Raw genomic sequence first — 17,456 nt, 5'->3', positions numbered from 1 at the left:
AAGTACTACTGTGAAACTTGAGTAAAAGTATAAAGTATGCATATAAAAACTACTATACTTCTTATTATGAGTAGGGTCACCTCTCCATATATCTGACCTGTAAACATAGTCTGGTTGCGCCGCTTGTCTCTAAGGAGATAGAAAAGTTTAATGCCATACTGAGGAACAATATACTGTAACATTGCATTTATTGCTCCAAGCAGAAAGCATAGTACATAGAAAATCTTTAATACTACCAACAAATGCCTAAAAAATCTCTATGCATTAATATTCAAATTGCTAGTGTGTAAATGTCCTTGCAGTTTATTATCCTTTATAAATGAATGTTAGCTAAAAAACATTTGCTCTTACATTGTCTTTTAAGGCGTCAGGGTGACGGATTTAAATCTGGTGTGTGCCACAAATAAAAAAAACATCACCAAGTGTGGCCATAAGCCTGAGCCCGTCAGATCTCAGAAGCTAAGCAAGGCTGGGCCTAGTTAGTAATGCGGTGGGAGTCAGGTGTCACAATGGGGCACCAGTTGTGTCCTTAGGCAAGGCACTTGACCCAGATTGCCTAGTATGAAAGTGGTGTGTGTGTGAGTGATGTTGGTGGTCGGAGGGGCCGATGGCGCAGGTTGCCTGGCAGCCACACTTCTGTCAGTCTGCCTCAGGGCAGCTGTGGCCAAAATAGTGTCTTACCATCACTGGGTATGGAGTGAATGAATAATGCTCTGTTAAGCATCTTTGTGCCATGTGTCTGTGAAAAGATCTATGTAAATTAAGACTTACTTACTTACTTACCAAATTAATTTACCCCCCAAAAACACATCACAGTATAATAATAACAATTCTGACAACAGCAGAGGAGGACGGCTCATTCCAGTAATCCCACACCAGACTGAGAACATCTTTGAAGCTGTGGAGATGGGGATTTAGGATTATGACCAAATTAAGGCGAGATTCGACCAGGTTTTAAAATGGTGTCTTATTTTCATTGCGATCTCTCGATCTGGAATGATCTGCAGTTGTTCAGACTATAATCTAAAGAGGAGGCTCTGTTCACACCTTTACTACAGTGAGATATGGATTGTAATCAAGATATAAACCCATTATTAAGACCACAAATGTACTATGTTTTAGCTTCAAATGTTTAAAAAAAAAAAAAAAAGTGCTTAAACAGCTGAAATAATGTTTTTTTCTCTTCCTATAATGTCAGATATGCAGGCTATGTAAAAGGACAATACAGTTTAACATCTTTAAAGGTGCACAGTGTAACATTTCCAGTGGAAGGTAAAATACCTGCTTGTCTCCATGGAGATGTCATTGCTTTGCTTTCACAGTATGACATTAACCTTTTCCATCTCCCTGGTGACAATTAAGAGATCTTGCTAAATGTAAGAAGGTCTGCATTTTAGGTATTTGAGCAATCGACACATTTTCAATCCTTAACTGAATGAACAGAGAGTGATATATTTAATGCCATACAGTGGAACATTCCAGCCAAAGCTATAACATCTTCATGAAAGAAACAGGTTGTGGACCCCCCCACCAGAAAAGTTATAATGCACCATTAAGAATTTTAGTATTTTAAGACACCAGATCTCCCCAGCCCTGCAGATTGGGTATGGAAACGTGATTGCAGTCACTGGTTACCATTGTGGACCACGCTCCCTCAGCAAAGGACACATGCCATGAACTTATCAAGTGTGGGTGCAGAGTAGCCTGTGATGGGCGATGCAAGTGTGCAAAGGCAAATTTGGCAAGTACAGGCTCATGCAAATGAGGCAGCAGCTGCACTTAGAACACTTTGAATAAGTTTAATGATTTAAGGTAGATCTCTGTTAAGTGTTTGGGGTTAAGCCCCGCTTCCATGCAGCATTTAATTATCATTATGAAAGATGATATGGCACTAAGAGATCTTTAGAGATGGTTAAATGCTTTTTGTTATAAATTTTTTTTATTTTTTTTTTAATCTCTTTTAATGTTGGTTGTTTTTTTTTTTTTCACAAACATACCTGCAGTTGTGTTTCATTTCATTCATACACACGTTTATCACAAAATCTACATATTTAGGCTGAGTTCTTCTCTCAAAACACTTTGTTCCACATTGTCATGGCGTAATACAGGAAGTGCTCCACTTTGTTTTAAAACTCCATACACTTTCACTAGAATGTTTTGGGTGATTTCAGCCCTGAAATGTAACAGAGTATTTTGAGCTTTGGAAATATAAACAAAACAACACAAAACAATACTCCAGGTATGTTTTTCAGGAGGTAACATTACATGGCTTAAATCTCATAGGTTTGCATAATATAGGGCCTTTAAATGAATCTCAAATGTGACTGCCTGCTCTGATGCCCTTCATTTTCCCCACAGACTAGTCAAATATTAAGAGTAGCTAACCGGCTAGTAGTAGTAGTAGCTAGTATGCAGTAGTAATTGATCAAAGTCCAAAATACATTTAGTGAGATTTGGCTAGATTTGGAAATGCTTTAATAATTTAGTAACTGGGAAAACTTTTACTAACATTGAATATAAATTTATAAGAACCAGGGGGTGGGTGGTCACTGTTGCACTCCACAGACCTTCACTAATTAATTGACTGAACTTCGTTTATAAAAGAGATGGCAGTCACAGTTTCTACGTATTATATTTAGACTAGTGGTAGCGTGCTTGTGGCTAATTTCCAATTGTTAATCATATGAGTGCTTTAGTTCCTCACTGACTTCATACTTTATGAATAGCCAGTACATTCACAGGATTCCCTTTTGTTTTGTGCTCACAAGTTTGTATGCACATGACTTTTGTTCACTGTCTTGTCAACTCATGTTAACCTTAGGGCAGTAGGAAGCATGATGACTAATGCAGTCACCAGTGCAACTGATTATCTTATACTAGGCCTTCTATAACTGCTGCATCTACTGGGGTACCTTAATGAAACCATCATGTAACCATCGCTTATCTAATAACCGCTATTGCAATCTACTACTATTACAAGTTCACATATATGTCTTGAATCAGCAGTTATCTGGTTGCGTATGTCAAGAAAATATAGCTACTGTAAAAAATTTGACATTTAAAACACACACACACTAAGAGCTATTGCTACATATTTGAACTACATTCTTCACATTTTCTACTGCAAATATCTGAACAACATTCTGTAACTTCACAATTTCAGTCATGTTTTCTACCTTGGATTTATCCTGTCTCCTTCACTTGAGTAACAACAGTTTAGATTATAGGTGCACTATACTGAAAAAAAGGCTGGATTTGTGTGGAAAAAATATGGAAACTTTTTTATGGTTTTACTTTTTATTTATAATTTAATTCTGTCTACACAATTATTTTAACATGCAACAACAAATGTCCTTAAAGGGTTTTTATGTAAAATATTTTTAAAAACTGTCTTTAATTTTCTACAGTTCAGTATAGTCTTAAACTGAATCAAACATATCAGAAAGCACAGGAACAGCGACACACAGTTTAAAGCTGGACAGTATGAAGACTTGATGATCTAGTCTGTGTTATATGTGTCTAAATAACACTTATTACTTTCAAATACAATATTATATTTTGTGTATTAATATTAAAATTGTTTTTAGTCTTTTTATTTTAACTGTTAACCTCACTTTCAGAATTGTGCAAAATGACTATCTAACATTATCTCTAACATTCTTGAACTTACCCACAGCTAGAGCAGAGCTCTGGATATCACTGTTTGTTTGTAGATGACTCTGGAAGCAACACATTCAAATCTTAGTACAACTGTCACACTCTTGTAGATGGGCACTGATGCTAACAATTACTGTAGTTTCATGGAAACAGTCCTTACATTAACCCTACATTAACCAACACAAACATGTTTTAACAATGACTACATTTTAGGCCAGAGAAGCATATAAAATCTTTGAAAAGTCTTACCTCCAGATCAGCTCTCATAATTCTCCTGGATGCACACTGTGTGTCCTTTACTCCTGTAACTGTCGTGTCCTATGGCAAGCCCTTTTAACATGTAAACGCTAAGTTGGTTATGTATTGGTTATGGTTATGAGAGCAGTCTCTCTCTAAAACCTTCAAATCAGGCAAGAAATCTAGGGGTAATAATGGACTCAGACTTGAACTTTAACAGTCACATAAAATCAATAACATCTGCAGCCTTTTACCATCTAAAAAACATAGCAAAAATCAAAGGTTTACTGTCTAAATCAGACTTGGAGAAACTTATCCATGCATTTGTCTCCAGTAGGTTAGACTACTGTAATGGTCTGCTCACTGGTCTCTCCAAACGAGCTGTGAGACAGCTGCAGTACATCCAGAACGCCGCAGCTCGGGTCCTTACTCGAACTAGGAAGTATGAGCACATAAGTCCTGTGCTCAGGTTTCTGCACTGGCTTCCTGTGCCTCAGAGAATAGACTTTAAAGCAGCTCTGCTTGTGTACAAGACTCTCCGTGGCCGAGCACCAAAGTACATCTGTGACATGTTAGTGTCATATGAACCATCTCGCACTCTGAGGACCTCAGGGACCGGCCTCCTGCTGGTGCCCAGAGTCAGAACTAAACAAGGGGAGTCAGCGTTTCAGGTTCATGCAGCTAAAACCTGGAACAGTCTTCCTGAACATGTGAGACAGGCCTCTTCTGTGACGCTGTTTAAATCCAGACTCAAAACATTTCTGTTTAACTGTGCATATAACTGAAAGGTTTTCATTCCGCACTCTTCTCTTCTCTCCAATTTATGTCTCTCTTTTTTTTTTTATTTTAATCTTCATGATTATTTATGTTTTGATTTGTTTTTATTATGATTTTAATGTATTTCTTATTCTGTAAAGCACTTTGAATTACTTTGTGTACGAATTGTGCTATACAAATAAACTTGCCTTGCCTTGCCTATTGCACATATCTCCAACTCAGTTTTGCCTAGTCAAAAATTTCTGATATCCGCAACAACATTTTTCCTATCCATAATGATGATCATTTTCAGATATCTTAAATTAAGTTTTGACAAGGAGAAATGACGTTATAGATATCTCTAAGTGGAATTACAACTAGTCAAAATGATGTTTTCAGTATCTCCAACTGGAGTTTGAGATAGTCATAATTTAGTTGTAGATATCTCTTATCAAGTTTTAGATATTTTTTAATGAACTTTGAGTAGAGATATCTGAATTTCATTGTGTTAAAATATAATTACAGGTATCTTGAATTTGAGTTTTGACGAGATGAAATGACAGGTGGTCACATTATTGCTCTAACTGTGATGGGGGGCCAGGGTCAGGTAGGCCATATAACAGAATTGTAACCTAGACCAAAATGACCACCAGCAGGCCTCATTGTGTAGTAGAAAATACTAGCCTGGCACAGCCATTCACAGTACTATATCAACATATAATTTGGCACATATTTATTTATTGTTACTAGTGGTTTGCAAAAGTAGTAAATACTTCACACTTTGTTTTAAGTTGAACTACCACAGATATTCCAATTAGTTATTTTCTAATAACAATAACATCAAAGGTAAGAAATGTCTGGTGATTGACACTGGCAAAGGAGAGTGAAAAATTACAAATTGTAGGTAGGCCTGATGATATTAACAATAATAATATTAATAACAATTTTACTAATAATGGCTGTGTGCAGCACTTAGTAAAAGTCAAATAAATAGCCCTATAAAATAATATACATTAAAAAAAATTAAAATTGTAATATGAGTACAGATCAACTTGCCAGCTCTTATGTCTATCCAGGTGAGTATTTTATAGGTCAAGGAGAAAATGAAATGAGCAGTAGGCCATTTACAGGTCAAAACTAAAGCAGAACAACAGTATGTAAATAAGTCATATAATTATTTACTGTAAATATAAATATAAATACTTCGTATAAATATATTTTTATTGACAAAATGAACAAAATACAAGGTGCAAACATGTTATTATTTGCCAAAAATTAATTTAAAAAAACAGGCCATGACAACTTTTGAGAATTGTCTCACAGGGCCTTTTCAAGTGGTGGGGGGCAGAGAGGTTGGGGGGCAGTTACAGTCATGTGGTGGTCCTTAGTTTGATGACCCCTGATGTAAATGATCCCACTTTAGGCGGAAGCAGAGCGTTTCCACATGGCACCTGTAGGCTGTTAACGGAAAGTTAATTTATCAGTAAGATAGCCAAAATGCATCTTAGGGTCTTTTTGTCAATGTACTTTAGTGAAACGTTCATTGAAAATTATATTAATGACAAAAAATAATTTTGACTCTGACAGTTGTTCAGCTTTAGAGACATGGCTTTTTGGATGTGTTGGTGCACTGTTAGTAGCTAGAGGCAATGTGATGCTTTCTGTGTCATGATGTCATAATGATGTTTGAGATATCTTTAACTTTCAATCTGCCTTGTCAGAACTGAATAACAGATATCTGCAGTTGTTATTTATGATGTGTGACGAGTTGAATGTCATTTTCAATGATGTAATTGCATCTGAATCTGTAATTTCGTTTTTTCTATCAAAACTGAATTGCAGATATCTCTAACTGGCCTTTCGTCTAGTGAAAATATATATAAGATATCTCAAATGACAATTCCCACTTTCCAACATGAAATTATGCCTAGTCAGAAAGACGTTGTTGATATCTACAACGTTAATTCCGGATAGTCAAACTTAGCGTTTAATGTTAAAATGGCTTGCCATGTGTCCTTCTACATTTGAATTTTCCCTCCCAAAGTTTTGGGGAGGAGATACTTCAGAGGGAGGAGCTTCACCAGAAATGATAACATTCCCACCCCCCACCCCCCTAGCGGCCACTGGTGTCCCATCCCCCATTGGACTGAGGGCACAAACTTTCAATAGGGTCAATGATATCACAGTTTCTGCTTATTTAGTGTAGTGTGATTGGACAACTGTTCTGTCAGTCACGTTACGTTAACCTGCTGCGTCAACTCGTAGCAGTTTTACGATTAGCGGCAGCTAGCTACTTTAGCCTAAAGCTCCCATGGGTTTATTTAAAAAAAAAAAAAAAATTCCACACAGGAAATCGCGAGAAGAGAGCCAAAGAGATGACACATTGGCTGTGTCCCAAAGGGCTGCAGCCTCCGAAGGCTGCGAAGGCTGCGAAGGCTGCAGCCCTTGAACTGGCCTCCGCGGACGCCAGGCCATTGTGGAAATGGGACAGGTCTAGCCCTCGGAGCCGCTCCCCCGTCGCCCAGCAACCGAGGGACGCTGCTAGAGCTAATGCTAATGCTAACACGCTCCGCGCAGATTACGCACACGGATCAGTAAAAAGAATACGCACAGGTCATCAAACTGTCGGATTTTGTGACCAAATTATTTTAATAATTCGCATCCAAATCTTATGGCCAAAAACGAAAATGTATGTTTAACTTTTGCAAAACAAAACGGCTATATTTAAGGGATACATCTTAAATAGACTAAATTATCTTAAAGTTTACAAAAACTATGATGAGATATGCATTACTAAATAATTATCATTATTAAGGATTTGTAAAGAAAGAAAGACATCTCTCCTGAGAAAAGCTGGTTTATTAAACAATCCAAGGAACTTCTGGAAATACTTTATCATAATATGAAGTCAAATATTAAACCCATTACACACACTCTGCATTAACAGGTTAGTACAAACAGCTGTATGTCAGTAAATCTCATTGTGCTTCCTTTTTGCTGAAGCAAGTGACAATCAAAAATGAACAAAATATCTTTGCCAAATATGATCATGTGGAATACCACGGTTATCTGCAGTACAATAGTACATTCTTATAGTACATGTAATTAGTTACTATCAAAAGAGACATCAAATAAATGGCACATTTCACCATAAATCAAATGTCAGTACAGACTGAAAAACATTCAGAAAAACTTATGAGCAGATGTTTTCATTTCTGTCTCACACACACTTGTTCAGATCATATGAGACTCTGGACCTCCTCCTCAGAGACTCTGGACATGGACATTGGAGACATGGACAGTGGACTTGGACCACTCAGTCTGATGTGTCTCTCGTCTTCTGGAGGAGGAAGAGCAGAATGGGTGTTAGGTCTGATTGATTCAAAGTTCTGTCCTGCAGAGTGAAAACCTGTAATGACACACACATTAAGAAAACTACAACACTATTAGAGGAAAATAAGTTTCACAGAGCATGCAGCCCCAAAGAACACCTGGACTCCCCCCGCACTATTTACATTTATTATTATTTATTTATACGCAAGGGAGTGAGAAAAACAATTCTTTATATGTTTTTCGTATGAAGAATTGACAATAAACAATTTTAACGTTGAACTTAAACTCTGATGTACATTCAGATTCAAAGGCAGTTTACATCTGAAACAGCTAAATGAATAGAGGAATCCCACACATTTGAGAAATACATATTTTCACAATTTAAAATCATAATTTCAACATGAGCATGATTCATTTGCAGCTCTTATTATTAGTAGAATTTTCAATGTAACATGCCCCATACCTAATCGTTGGCAGGAGTCTGGGTCAGCACCTCCAGCTCAGTGTTGGCTTTACTTTGTCATCTGCATTTGACCCATTTTATGAATCACAAGCATCTTGTCAGCCAACAGTTCTGTGGCCCCTGCAGTGTGCTGTGTCCTCATACGGGAGGCTGCAGATGAGAAAAGAAAATTCATGTAAAACAGATTTCTCATTGTTATAACATTACATGTGACAGACTTAACAGACAGTCAGGTCGTATCTACACCAGTGTCTGCACAAATCTGTTCAATGAGCCTCATGTCCATCATAAATCTGACCTGTCCAGGCAGGATTATTTACTCTTCACTTTACAAACATGCACGGATTGTTAAAAGCAGATAATGTATTCCCTGAATGAAATGCACACGTTGGAGGCATATATTATGTGATTTACAAGTAAATATGAGCTTTGATAGAGTCAAACTGAGTCTTTTCAGTTGAATGTATGAAATAATGCGTGTTTTCATCTTAACTCCGAGCTACACTGACCAACTGTTTACATGTTTACACTGTCCGTGAAAACGTGGAGTTTTCTCCTCGTAGCTTCTTTAAATCACTCCGTGGGCTTCTTTTCCCCTAACAGTAAAAACATCAGTAGTGTTTGATGGAAATGTGTCCAAATATGAAAGTTTGAGCGGATTTTTCATCGCATTAGCTGCACATCACTAGGCAAACTTTAGCTCAAAACTCCGCGGTTCACGCAGTTAAAAACAAACTTATTTGACAGTTTTGTGGGAGTTATGGTCGTACTTTACGTTTACAGTTGTGTTAGTAATGATTTCCTAAAGTTAAAAGTGTTACATGTTTTTCTCCGCTCTCCGGACGGGCTTTTTGCTGCGTGTTTTCGCTCCGTGTTTTCGAACATCTGACTGCCGCCGCGCGGTGCATGCTGGGATACTGAAGGCTGCGAAGGATACTCGGATGTGTCCTCCGTTCGCGGCCCCATCTCCATGGAAACGAGGCCGGTTTTAGGGCTGCATTTGAAGGCTGCATGACATAAAAATGAAATGGGACCATGGCTTGAATGGGACAGGCCTTGCTTCACCGGAAGTGACGTATGCGGCCTTCAAACCAGCCTTTGGAGGCTGCAGCCCTCGAATTGGGACACAGCCATTGATAGACCCGCCGCCGGGACCAGGCAGAGGATAGAGTCTATCCGCCTTTGCCCGCTTGTTTCTGGGTGTAAAAGTTTGTCCTGGGCGTAGCGCAGAGGCAGAAGTCTACCTGGTGTCCTGGTGCTAATATGGACTGGTGTAACTTTCAGATTTAAGTAGCAAGTGGGATTAAGTTTTAGTTTTACAACCAGCTCGTGGATTCGACTCCCGGACCTCGCGTCACGGACCTGACTGGACCGGGATTTGAACAAGTTTCATCTCTTCATATTGGACAATACACTTTTGGAGACAGAACCAGTGGGAAGAGCAGATAGAGGAAACACTCTGCTTCAGTCTCTGGAGAAGGTAAGAGGCTGGTTTTCATTAGTTTGCGGCAAATCTAAAGACGGAGCGTCACAGATAAATAGTGTTATAGTTAAATAGTGCGTAAATGAGCTGGTGGGTGCGGTGGAGCTGCGGTTGTTCTGACGTGTGCTGTAGGAGCGGCGCTGATGCCGTGTGTTCATGTTGTGTTCATGTTGTGACCAGAGCCTCTTATCTTATTGTAGTTTTGTTGACGTTGTTGGGTCTGGGTGTGAGCAGCGTGTTACGTTGTGTTGTTGCGTAAAGTTTTCGCGTGGCTGTTCATTTTGCTCTGATATAGTTCAGCCACTAGTAACCAAAATATTCAGAATTTATATTTATAATTTTGGCCTTGGTGCCCCTCCCAAAAATTATACCACCATTTTTTTATTTTTTAATATCTCACATCAGGAGAAGTGTGTGGACGGCGTGCCCTCGCGTACCACGCCCACTACAGCCCTGGTGCTGGCCGACGCGTGGCTCTTTCTTGCCCGATTGCTTCTTTCAGTGATGTTCATGTGTTTTTGACGAGAGGTTGTTGTTTAATGTTTACAACCAGTGGCAGGCCTTATTGTTTTGTTTGTTTGTTTTTTTTGGGGTTTTTTTTTGTTTTTTTGTTTGTTTTTTTAAAATACATTTCAACCTTTTATTATTGTCTTGTGTGCGTATCGTCTACCACACAGCCTCAACACCTGTTGCAGGTAATAGTAATAATATTAACAATAATGATAATAATAACAACAATCCATAATTAGCCTAATACTCTTAAAGAAAAACGTGTTTGATAGCATTTCTGCTTTGTATGACTCCACCCCATTAAAATATTTCTCGAATGGCAGTGCAACTTTATCTATATCTCTATTATACTGTGTAACATTTCAGGCAAAGGAATAACATGGACATAAGCAGCTTGACTCCGTAACAAAAAAACTGTGCACCAATGCGTGCATTTTTAATATACTCATAAAAAAAATATACATTTAAAAAAGGAAAGTTATATTTATTTTTTCATGCAAAGTTTAAAGCCAAAGACATACAATTTCCAACATTTATACTATATTAATGATATTGGTTGTGGTTGGCTGGCTGTGATTCAATCCTATTACCTTATTATCGCTGTGTCTCTGTGCAACAAATAGTATGTTTAATATATTTTTCATGTAGCTTATATCTGTCTTTTTATTGTCAATAGGCTACATTCCACTCAAATAAAAAGTTAGAGTGTGTAATTCTGTGACTAAAGTGTACATGAAACGCATAATAATGTTTTCACTGCATTCCTTGTTTAAGCAGAATCAGATGGCTTTGCTATCCACTATGTTCCCATATGCTTCACTGAAAATATCTGATTACTTTTATTCAACTGTAGACTGTAAAATGCTACTTTACTCCACTACTGCAGTAAAACCCGCTTCAAATAGAGACATACTGCGCGACCATAGGCACAAGAGCACATGAACGCGCGCCCTGGTCTGTAGCGTTCTGATTGGCTGCGCAGTGTCCTCCCAGTCAGGTGGAGTTTTGCCTTTTAAGCATCTTGTTCTTTGCTTGTCTATACACAACCCAAGTGCGATTCCACTGTGTACACATCGTCACTATTGACAACAATTCACGCGGAGGAGATGGCTAATAGCTCTTTTAATAAACCGGACATTGAGCGCGTATTCAGAGGTACATTTGTGCACTCGACCCGGACCTGCGCGCTCCAGATCTTGGAAGACGCGCTTTTAGGAGTAGACACGGAAGGGAAGGTTTGTTCTGTTGTTATTGTTTATTATATTGATTTTTGTATGCTTAGCAGTTACTCTTTTTTTTTTACGTTTTACGAAGTAACTTGAATGTGTGGCAATGTAAGTCTTTATTGTCTGTTAACTCAGTAAACAAAAGGTTTGGACCTATTGCTGAACTCCTGAATTATGTGACAACAGAGGTGGGACCTTAGTTTGCAAGTCAGTCTCACGTCTTGGCCTCAAGTCTAGTCAAGGCCCAAGTCCTGTGCTTTGAGCTTCAGTCCTGTCTTTATGCCGACGTACAGGGGATAAGCTTGTCATTTTGAAACTGACAAGACCAGTAGGTCCACACCGCTTGCAATGATTGTGAAAAATAAGCCTAATGGGTTGCTTTCATAACAAATGAATCATTTGACATTTGTTATGAAAGAGTCGAGTAGCATTTTCAACAAACACCACACATGAAATATATCTTGTTTTTTTGTCAGATTGCTTTCATAGAAAAGGGTGAGGACCTGGGTAGACTGGCTGCAGACTTCAAAACCTCAGACATCATCCAACTCTCCCAACAGTAAGATAAGTTTTATCACGGTCTATTTCTTTATGTATGTGAATAGCTATGAAGCTCATTAAAAGTAAGCTATCGAAAGTCTTGTTTCATAGATGACTTTTTATGGAATATATAGTAGCCTGCAATGATTTAGAAAAGAGTAGGATATGTCTGGTTTTTTAATTGTTTCTTGAGCTTCATCCTTGATCTTTTGATTTGTAGCATGCAATTTATCATTTCATTTCAACTAAACCTTCCTTTTCCCTCTAGTGAGTTCTTTATGCCAGGACTGGTGGACACACACATCCATGCTTCGCAATATAGCTATGCGGGCACAGCTCTGGACCTACCTCTACTGCAGTGGCTGAACACATACACGTTTCCAGTGGAATCACAGTTCAAAGACTTAGACTTTGCTCGCAAGGTCTATAAACAAGTAGTGGTACGTTTTGGTGACTAACATGTCATGTGAAGGAAAGTGGTCTTTCGCAAAGCATGCAGTTTTAGAAAACTGACAATGAGCAATTATCAGCTTAACAAAAGTGAAGAGTGGATTGTCTGAATGCTGTTTTAAGCTTGTAACATGACACTTCTTTTTAACAGAAAAGAACCCTGAGAAATGGAACAACTACTGCATGTTACTTTGCAACAATTCATACCAACAGCTCTCTCCTGCTGGGAGAGATTGCTAGTAAGGAAACTAAACTGAGTCTAAGTATCTTCAGTACTGTACTATCTTCATTTGATACTACAGTATTATTCATTGTCCAATATACAACTTATTATTGACTTATAAAATTGTGTTCAAAAGACATGAGCATTAAATATTTGGCCAATTATTGTTAAATATTCTGAGGTGTGTTCTTTTAGTTCCTTTGTGTATAATCATCAATGACTCGAACAGCCGTGGCACATGCCTCTGTAGTCACTATCACTCAAGCTAACCTTTGCCCTTTTGTGCTGTTGTAAAAAGATGTTCCCATCATTAGAGTTTACAATTAATTTCTTAGTTACTTGTCTCTGGAGCAGTTCAGGACTAGTGTTATGGAGGAACATGCCAAAACTGCATGCTCCACCATCATTTCTCAGGTAGCTGCCAGATCCTTTACCCTGAAAAATGAAGAGAAGGGTCTCTGCCTTAAATTAAACGACTATCAAACTGAATCATCATTCAATATTTCAGTCATCTGAATATAGCTTATAGCCTCAGTGTTGTAACCAGGGTTTTCATATCCAATTAATAGACTCCAAGTGTTTATATAATCACTATGATAATCATTGCAAAATAAAATTATATTATGCATTGTGTAAGAAGAGTAAGGGTGGTAATATGGTTTAATATTTATCTTGTGTACATTATAGATGCATTTGGTCAAAGAGCGTTGGTAGGTAAAGTGTGTATGGACAGAAACAATGCTGTCAAATACTACAAAGAAACACTGCAGGAGTCTCAGGACGAAACCTGTCGGTGAGTCAGTGCTATCAAAGTGTCCATTTCCATTTCCAGTTCATTTGCAAAGAACTAAATATTTATTCTCTATACTCCAAAGGTTTATTGCTGAGCTCTTGAACAAAAAGGTAAAATACATTTTCCATAATATAAACACCAACTGTTTGATATGCTTAAAATTGAACTGAATGTTGGTGTTTTTCAGTACCCTCTAGTAAAGCCAGTTGTTACCCCACGGTTTGCTCCATCCTGTTCAGGAGCCTTACTTGGACAGCTGGGAGCAATTGCCAAGAATAACAACCTGCACATCCAGGTGATTTTTCTTTAGCAACCAACTCTGACTGTATCTCCTGGGACTTGTTGTCAGAGACAGCTATTTTGTACGTGCATGCTCCACTGTAAACAATTGACTTTATTTGAAGCAAAGCAAACACACACACTAAGCAAAGCCTTTGTTCTGGAGCTCTGGTGTCTCAGTACTGTAGTTCAACTATTAGTACAATACATTTGTGATTCCAAAGTCGAGTAGGTATTTTACTTGTACATGGTACATCTCAAAATCTGCTATTAGAGTCATGCCTTTGCAAAATATTTGAGGGAGATGAACTGATCAAAATAAATGTCATTATTTATCTTCTTGTCTTTCATTATTATTGTGTATATTTACTGGGAATTTGATTTATTTATTTCAGAGTCACATTAGTGAAAACCCGGAAGAAGTGATGCTGGTAAAGGAATTGTTCCCTGAGTCTGAATCCTACAGCGACGTTTATTGCAAATATAACTTGCTTACTGACAAGGTTAGTTTCAACTGCACACAGATCGAATTATGTAATGACATTATTATGTTGTGTTTTTATTCATTAACTTTGTACAATTAACAGACAATAATGGCCCATGGCTGTTACCTGAGTGACAAGGAGCTGACCTTATTTAGAGAAACAGGAGCATCTCTGTCTCACTGTCCAAACTCCAACATTTCGTGAGTTATTTATTTCAATGTTGATTATCATAATAAATAATGTTACTGTAAGAGTTGTATTTATTGTGTGGAAAAGGTTGTGTAGCGGTATTTTGAATGTACGGAATGTTCTGAAACACAATGTCAAGCTGGGGCTCGGAACAGGTGAGAATATTTGATTTTATTCAAAGTCCTCCCAGGAGTTTGCTGGACATGTCCATAAATGTAGTCATATCATGGTCCTCTTTTAGATGTGGCAGGTGGATATTCTGCCTCTATACTGGATGCTATGAGGAGAGCACAGGACTCATCCAAAGTCTTGGCCATGCAAGATTCAGACTTGGACCCCCTAACATTTGAAGAGGCCTTCAGATTGGCAACTCTTGGTGGCAGCCAAGGTAGGTTTAAAATATGTTACTAAATAAAATAGTGCAAAGCATCTGTTTTGCAGTGCTGAGATAAGCCCTGTTTCATAATGTAGATATTATGACACTAAACACAAGTTAAGAATGATTATTGGAGGTAGTGGAGATTGCTTGTTTTGAAGATTGTTACCATATACAGTAGTGTGAACCTAGTCAAAAAAGGGGATAGTGAAAACATAGAAGGATTCTTAGACAAGAAAAATTTAAATCTATACTAACTTCTTAATCTATACATTTGTCACCCTGAAAATGAATAATTAATGATATTGTGTAGTTTGTATGGAAATGCGGGCAATTCTTGAAAATGTTTTCCTGGAAGTAATCGGAGAACAAATCAAACCAAAGTGTCCGGGAGGATGTCGCTGTCTTGTGTGTTTGTGGTAATGGCTTTATGTAACAATATTATGTCCTTGCTGCTGATAGCTTCATCTGCACTTTCAGGGTTAAATTAAATATAAAGTAGACATGTAGGATATGTGGTTTGGGACAAACTAATCTTTCCATTCAGAAGCCCAGATAAATGAACCAGGTCAGAAAGGCTTGTGGGGAAAAATACAATACCAAAAAAAAAAATCAATAAATGCTTTAAATAAATTTAAACCACTGCATGAGTCAGATTGTTTCCTAACCCCAAAGGAGACAGATTAAAATATTGTTTATTGCAGGCTAAAAATTAATTTCATTATTGTTTCAGCATTATCACTAGATGGTCAAACAGGAAACTTTGAAGTTGGCAAAGACTTTGACGCTCTCAGGGTGAATTTGATTGTGCCAGGTGGACCTATTGATCTGATACAGCACGAAGAGCCAAAGGTTGCTGTAACTGAAATAAAAATAATAATAAATTGCAGTTGTTTCCTCTGAGCTATCTTTAATATGCTTTTGCTTTTGATCCTTTAGATACTTGTAGAAAAGTTCCTGAATTTAGGTATGTGTTAATGATTCACAAAATTATTTAGATTTTGAATAATCATTAGCTCATTAATCAGTACTGTTTACAAATATTTTCAGGGGATGATCGCAACATTGTGGAGGTGTTTGTGGCTGGCAGAAGAGTCGTCCCATTCACAGATTCAAAACCGGAATGAACCAGAATGATTCTAGTGAAATGTGGTAAATGTTTTCTAAATGACCATTTGCCAAACACATATATATGGCTATGTCGCTTTTTCTGGTACATGCTGCCTTAATTTCGATTGTAGCCTGTAACTAACTTACTTACAACATTCTCTATTTTTCCTAAAGTAAATGCATAACGGGAGGCCATTAGTACAGTGCCAATTAAAACAGAAGTATCTGTAGTTGTTGACAGGGCACAATACACTGTTTATTACTACAGCTATAGCAGTTTGCTTTGCTCTGTTTACTCCACTCAGGAATCAAATTTCATGAGGCATTGTCTTTTCATTTATAATTACGCATGCTTATACATTTCTTTTTGTACAGGCATTGATAAGTTAGTGTTAAAAATGCTACTTATGGAAACAAAGGGAGCGCATTTAGTAACCCTATTTGTTTTATTTTGTAACTCTTATTAAAATGTGAGATTTTGTCATTCATTTTAAATGTGTGTATGTAGCAAATAGAGAGCAGAGCAGATCTAAATAGAAAGACATTTGTGTTTGTCACATGAAAGAGGAATGACACAGCCCACTGACACTCATCTTTAAATAGAACTGAAATAGACAAAAAGTCACTGACACAGGAGGATGTCAGCGAAGACAGGCTTCTGTAGATTTTTTTGGGTAAATTGTTTTTTGTTACATCATTGTCACTAGCATTTGAAATACATTTGATAAAACTATTCTTAATGTCAGTGTGGTTTCTCATTAATTAAGTCAAAAAGAAAAATCTTTATTATCTCAAGTTGGAGAAATTCAGCTATATGATGGACGCACTTTCAATGACAGCAGTGAACATATTATTTCATGTCTATAAATTCACACAATTCATCACTCAGGACGGATATCAATTTCTTTGATGCCATACAGCTGCACAGTCCAATAAAAATGCATCGTTATTCATCCACATTATTGCACAGCATAGAATTTTCAAGAGCAGTTTCTGATTTTCCCTGATTTTGGTAATATGCCTACTATAGCCAATATAGCAATGTTTTTTATAAATCTTTCTTTGCCATAAAATAAAATTTTAAAAAGCCTATTAGGATTTTTGAGAATTGCAGAAAGATATATACTTACTTACTTAAGCTTACGGTCCAAACAGGTTCGCCACAGGGATCTATTAAAATAACTTGATGTGGTATTTTAAGAGAATAGAGAATAAAGAACTGTTTCGAGTCGACTTAGTGGCCGCTCATTGGTACTACAGCGAAAAAATCCTTCCAGTCCAGGAAGACTTTTCCCATAGAGCTCAATGTAATGACAAACGGCTCTTGTTCGGCTGACCGTGTTCGC

At 37.5% G+C, this 17,456-nt stretch overlaps 1 protein-coding gene and 1 long non-coding RNA gene across 4 annotated transcripts; one reads left to right on the top strand and one right to left on the bottom strand.

The window, feature by feature from the left end:
* Positions 1–7,489: 7,489 nt before the first annotated feature.
* LOC129411231 (uncharacterized) lies at positions 7,490–17,441 on the bottom strand. 3 transcript variants are annotated; one of them, XR_008633208.1, is made up of 3 exons: positions 17,241–17,441; positions 8,447–8,596; positions 7,490–8,059 (listed from the first exon to the last, which is right to left on the bottom strand). It is a non-coding gene; the product is annotated as an uncharacterized LOC129411231 (long non-coding RNA). The 3 variants fall into 3 exon arrangements; XR_008633209.1 differs by having other exon boundaries at positions 17,245–17,441; XR_008633207.1 differs by lacking the exon at positions 17,241–17,441 and adding an exon at positions 9,268–9,480.
* On the top strand, positions 11,466–16,843 carry gda (guanine deaminase). The gene is made up of 14 exons (XM_020935452.2): positions 11,466–11,674; positions 12,142–12,224; positions 12,474–12,645; positions 12,807–12,894; positions 13,566–13,671; positions 13,754–13,781; positions 13,859–13,966; positions 14,346–14,453; positions 14,538–14,635; positions 14,712–14,779; positions 14,866–15,012; positions 15,734–15,852; positions 15,940–15,967; positions 16,051–16,843. The coding sequence occupies exons 1-14, from the start codon at positions 11,546–11,548 to the stop codon at positions 16,125–16,127; spliced, it is 1,359 nt and encodes a 452-aa protein (XP_020791111.1). The 5' UTR covers positions 11,466–11,545; the 3' UTR covers positions 16,128–16,843.
* Positions 17,442–17,456: the final 15 nt, after the last annotated feature.

This window comes from Boleophthalmus pectinirostris, unplaced genomic scaffold (genome assembly GCF_026225935.1).
Source record: "Boleophthalmus pectinirostris isolate CB_2022bp ecotype Guang Dong unplaced genomic scaffold, ASM2622593v1 HiC_scaffold_4, whole genome shotgun sequence".
In the NCBI taxonomy this organism is placed as follows: Eukaryota; Metazoa; Chordata; class Actinopteri; order Gobiiformes; family Gobiidae; genus Boleophthalmus; species Boleophthalmus pectinirostris.
This window is presented reverse-complemented; position numbering and strand designations above follow the sequence as displayed.

Excerpts from the sequence above, each read along its gene's own strand:
- gda (XM_020935452.2), top strand. The coding sequence starts at position 11,546 with ATGGCTAATAGCTCTTTTAATAAACCGGACATTGAGCGCGTATTCAGA. Across the intron at positions 14,454-14,537 it reads ATAACTTGCTTACTGACAAG|ACAATAATGGCCCATGGCTG; the intron begins GTTAGTTTCAAC and ends TACAATTAACAG. Across the intron at positions 15,968-16,050 it reads AGAAAAGTTCCTGAATTTAG|GGGATGATCGCAACATTGTG; the intron begins GTATGTGTTAAT and ends AAATATTTTCAG.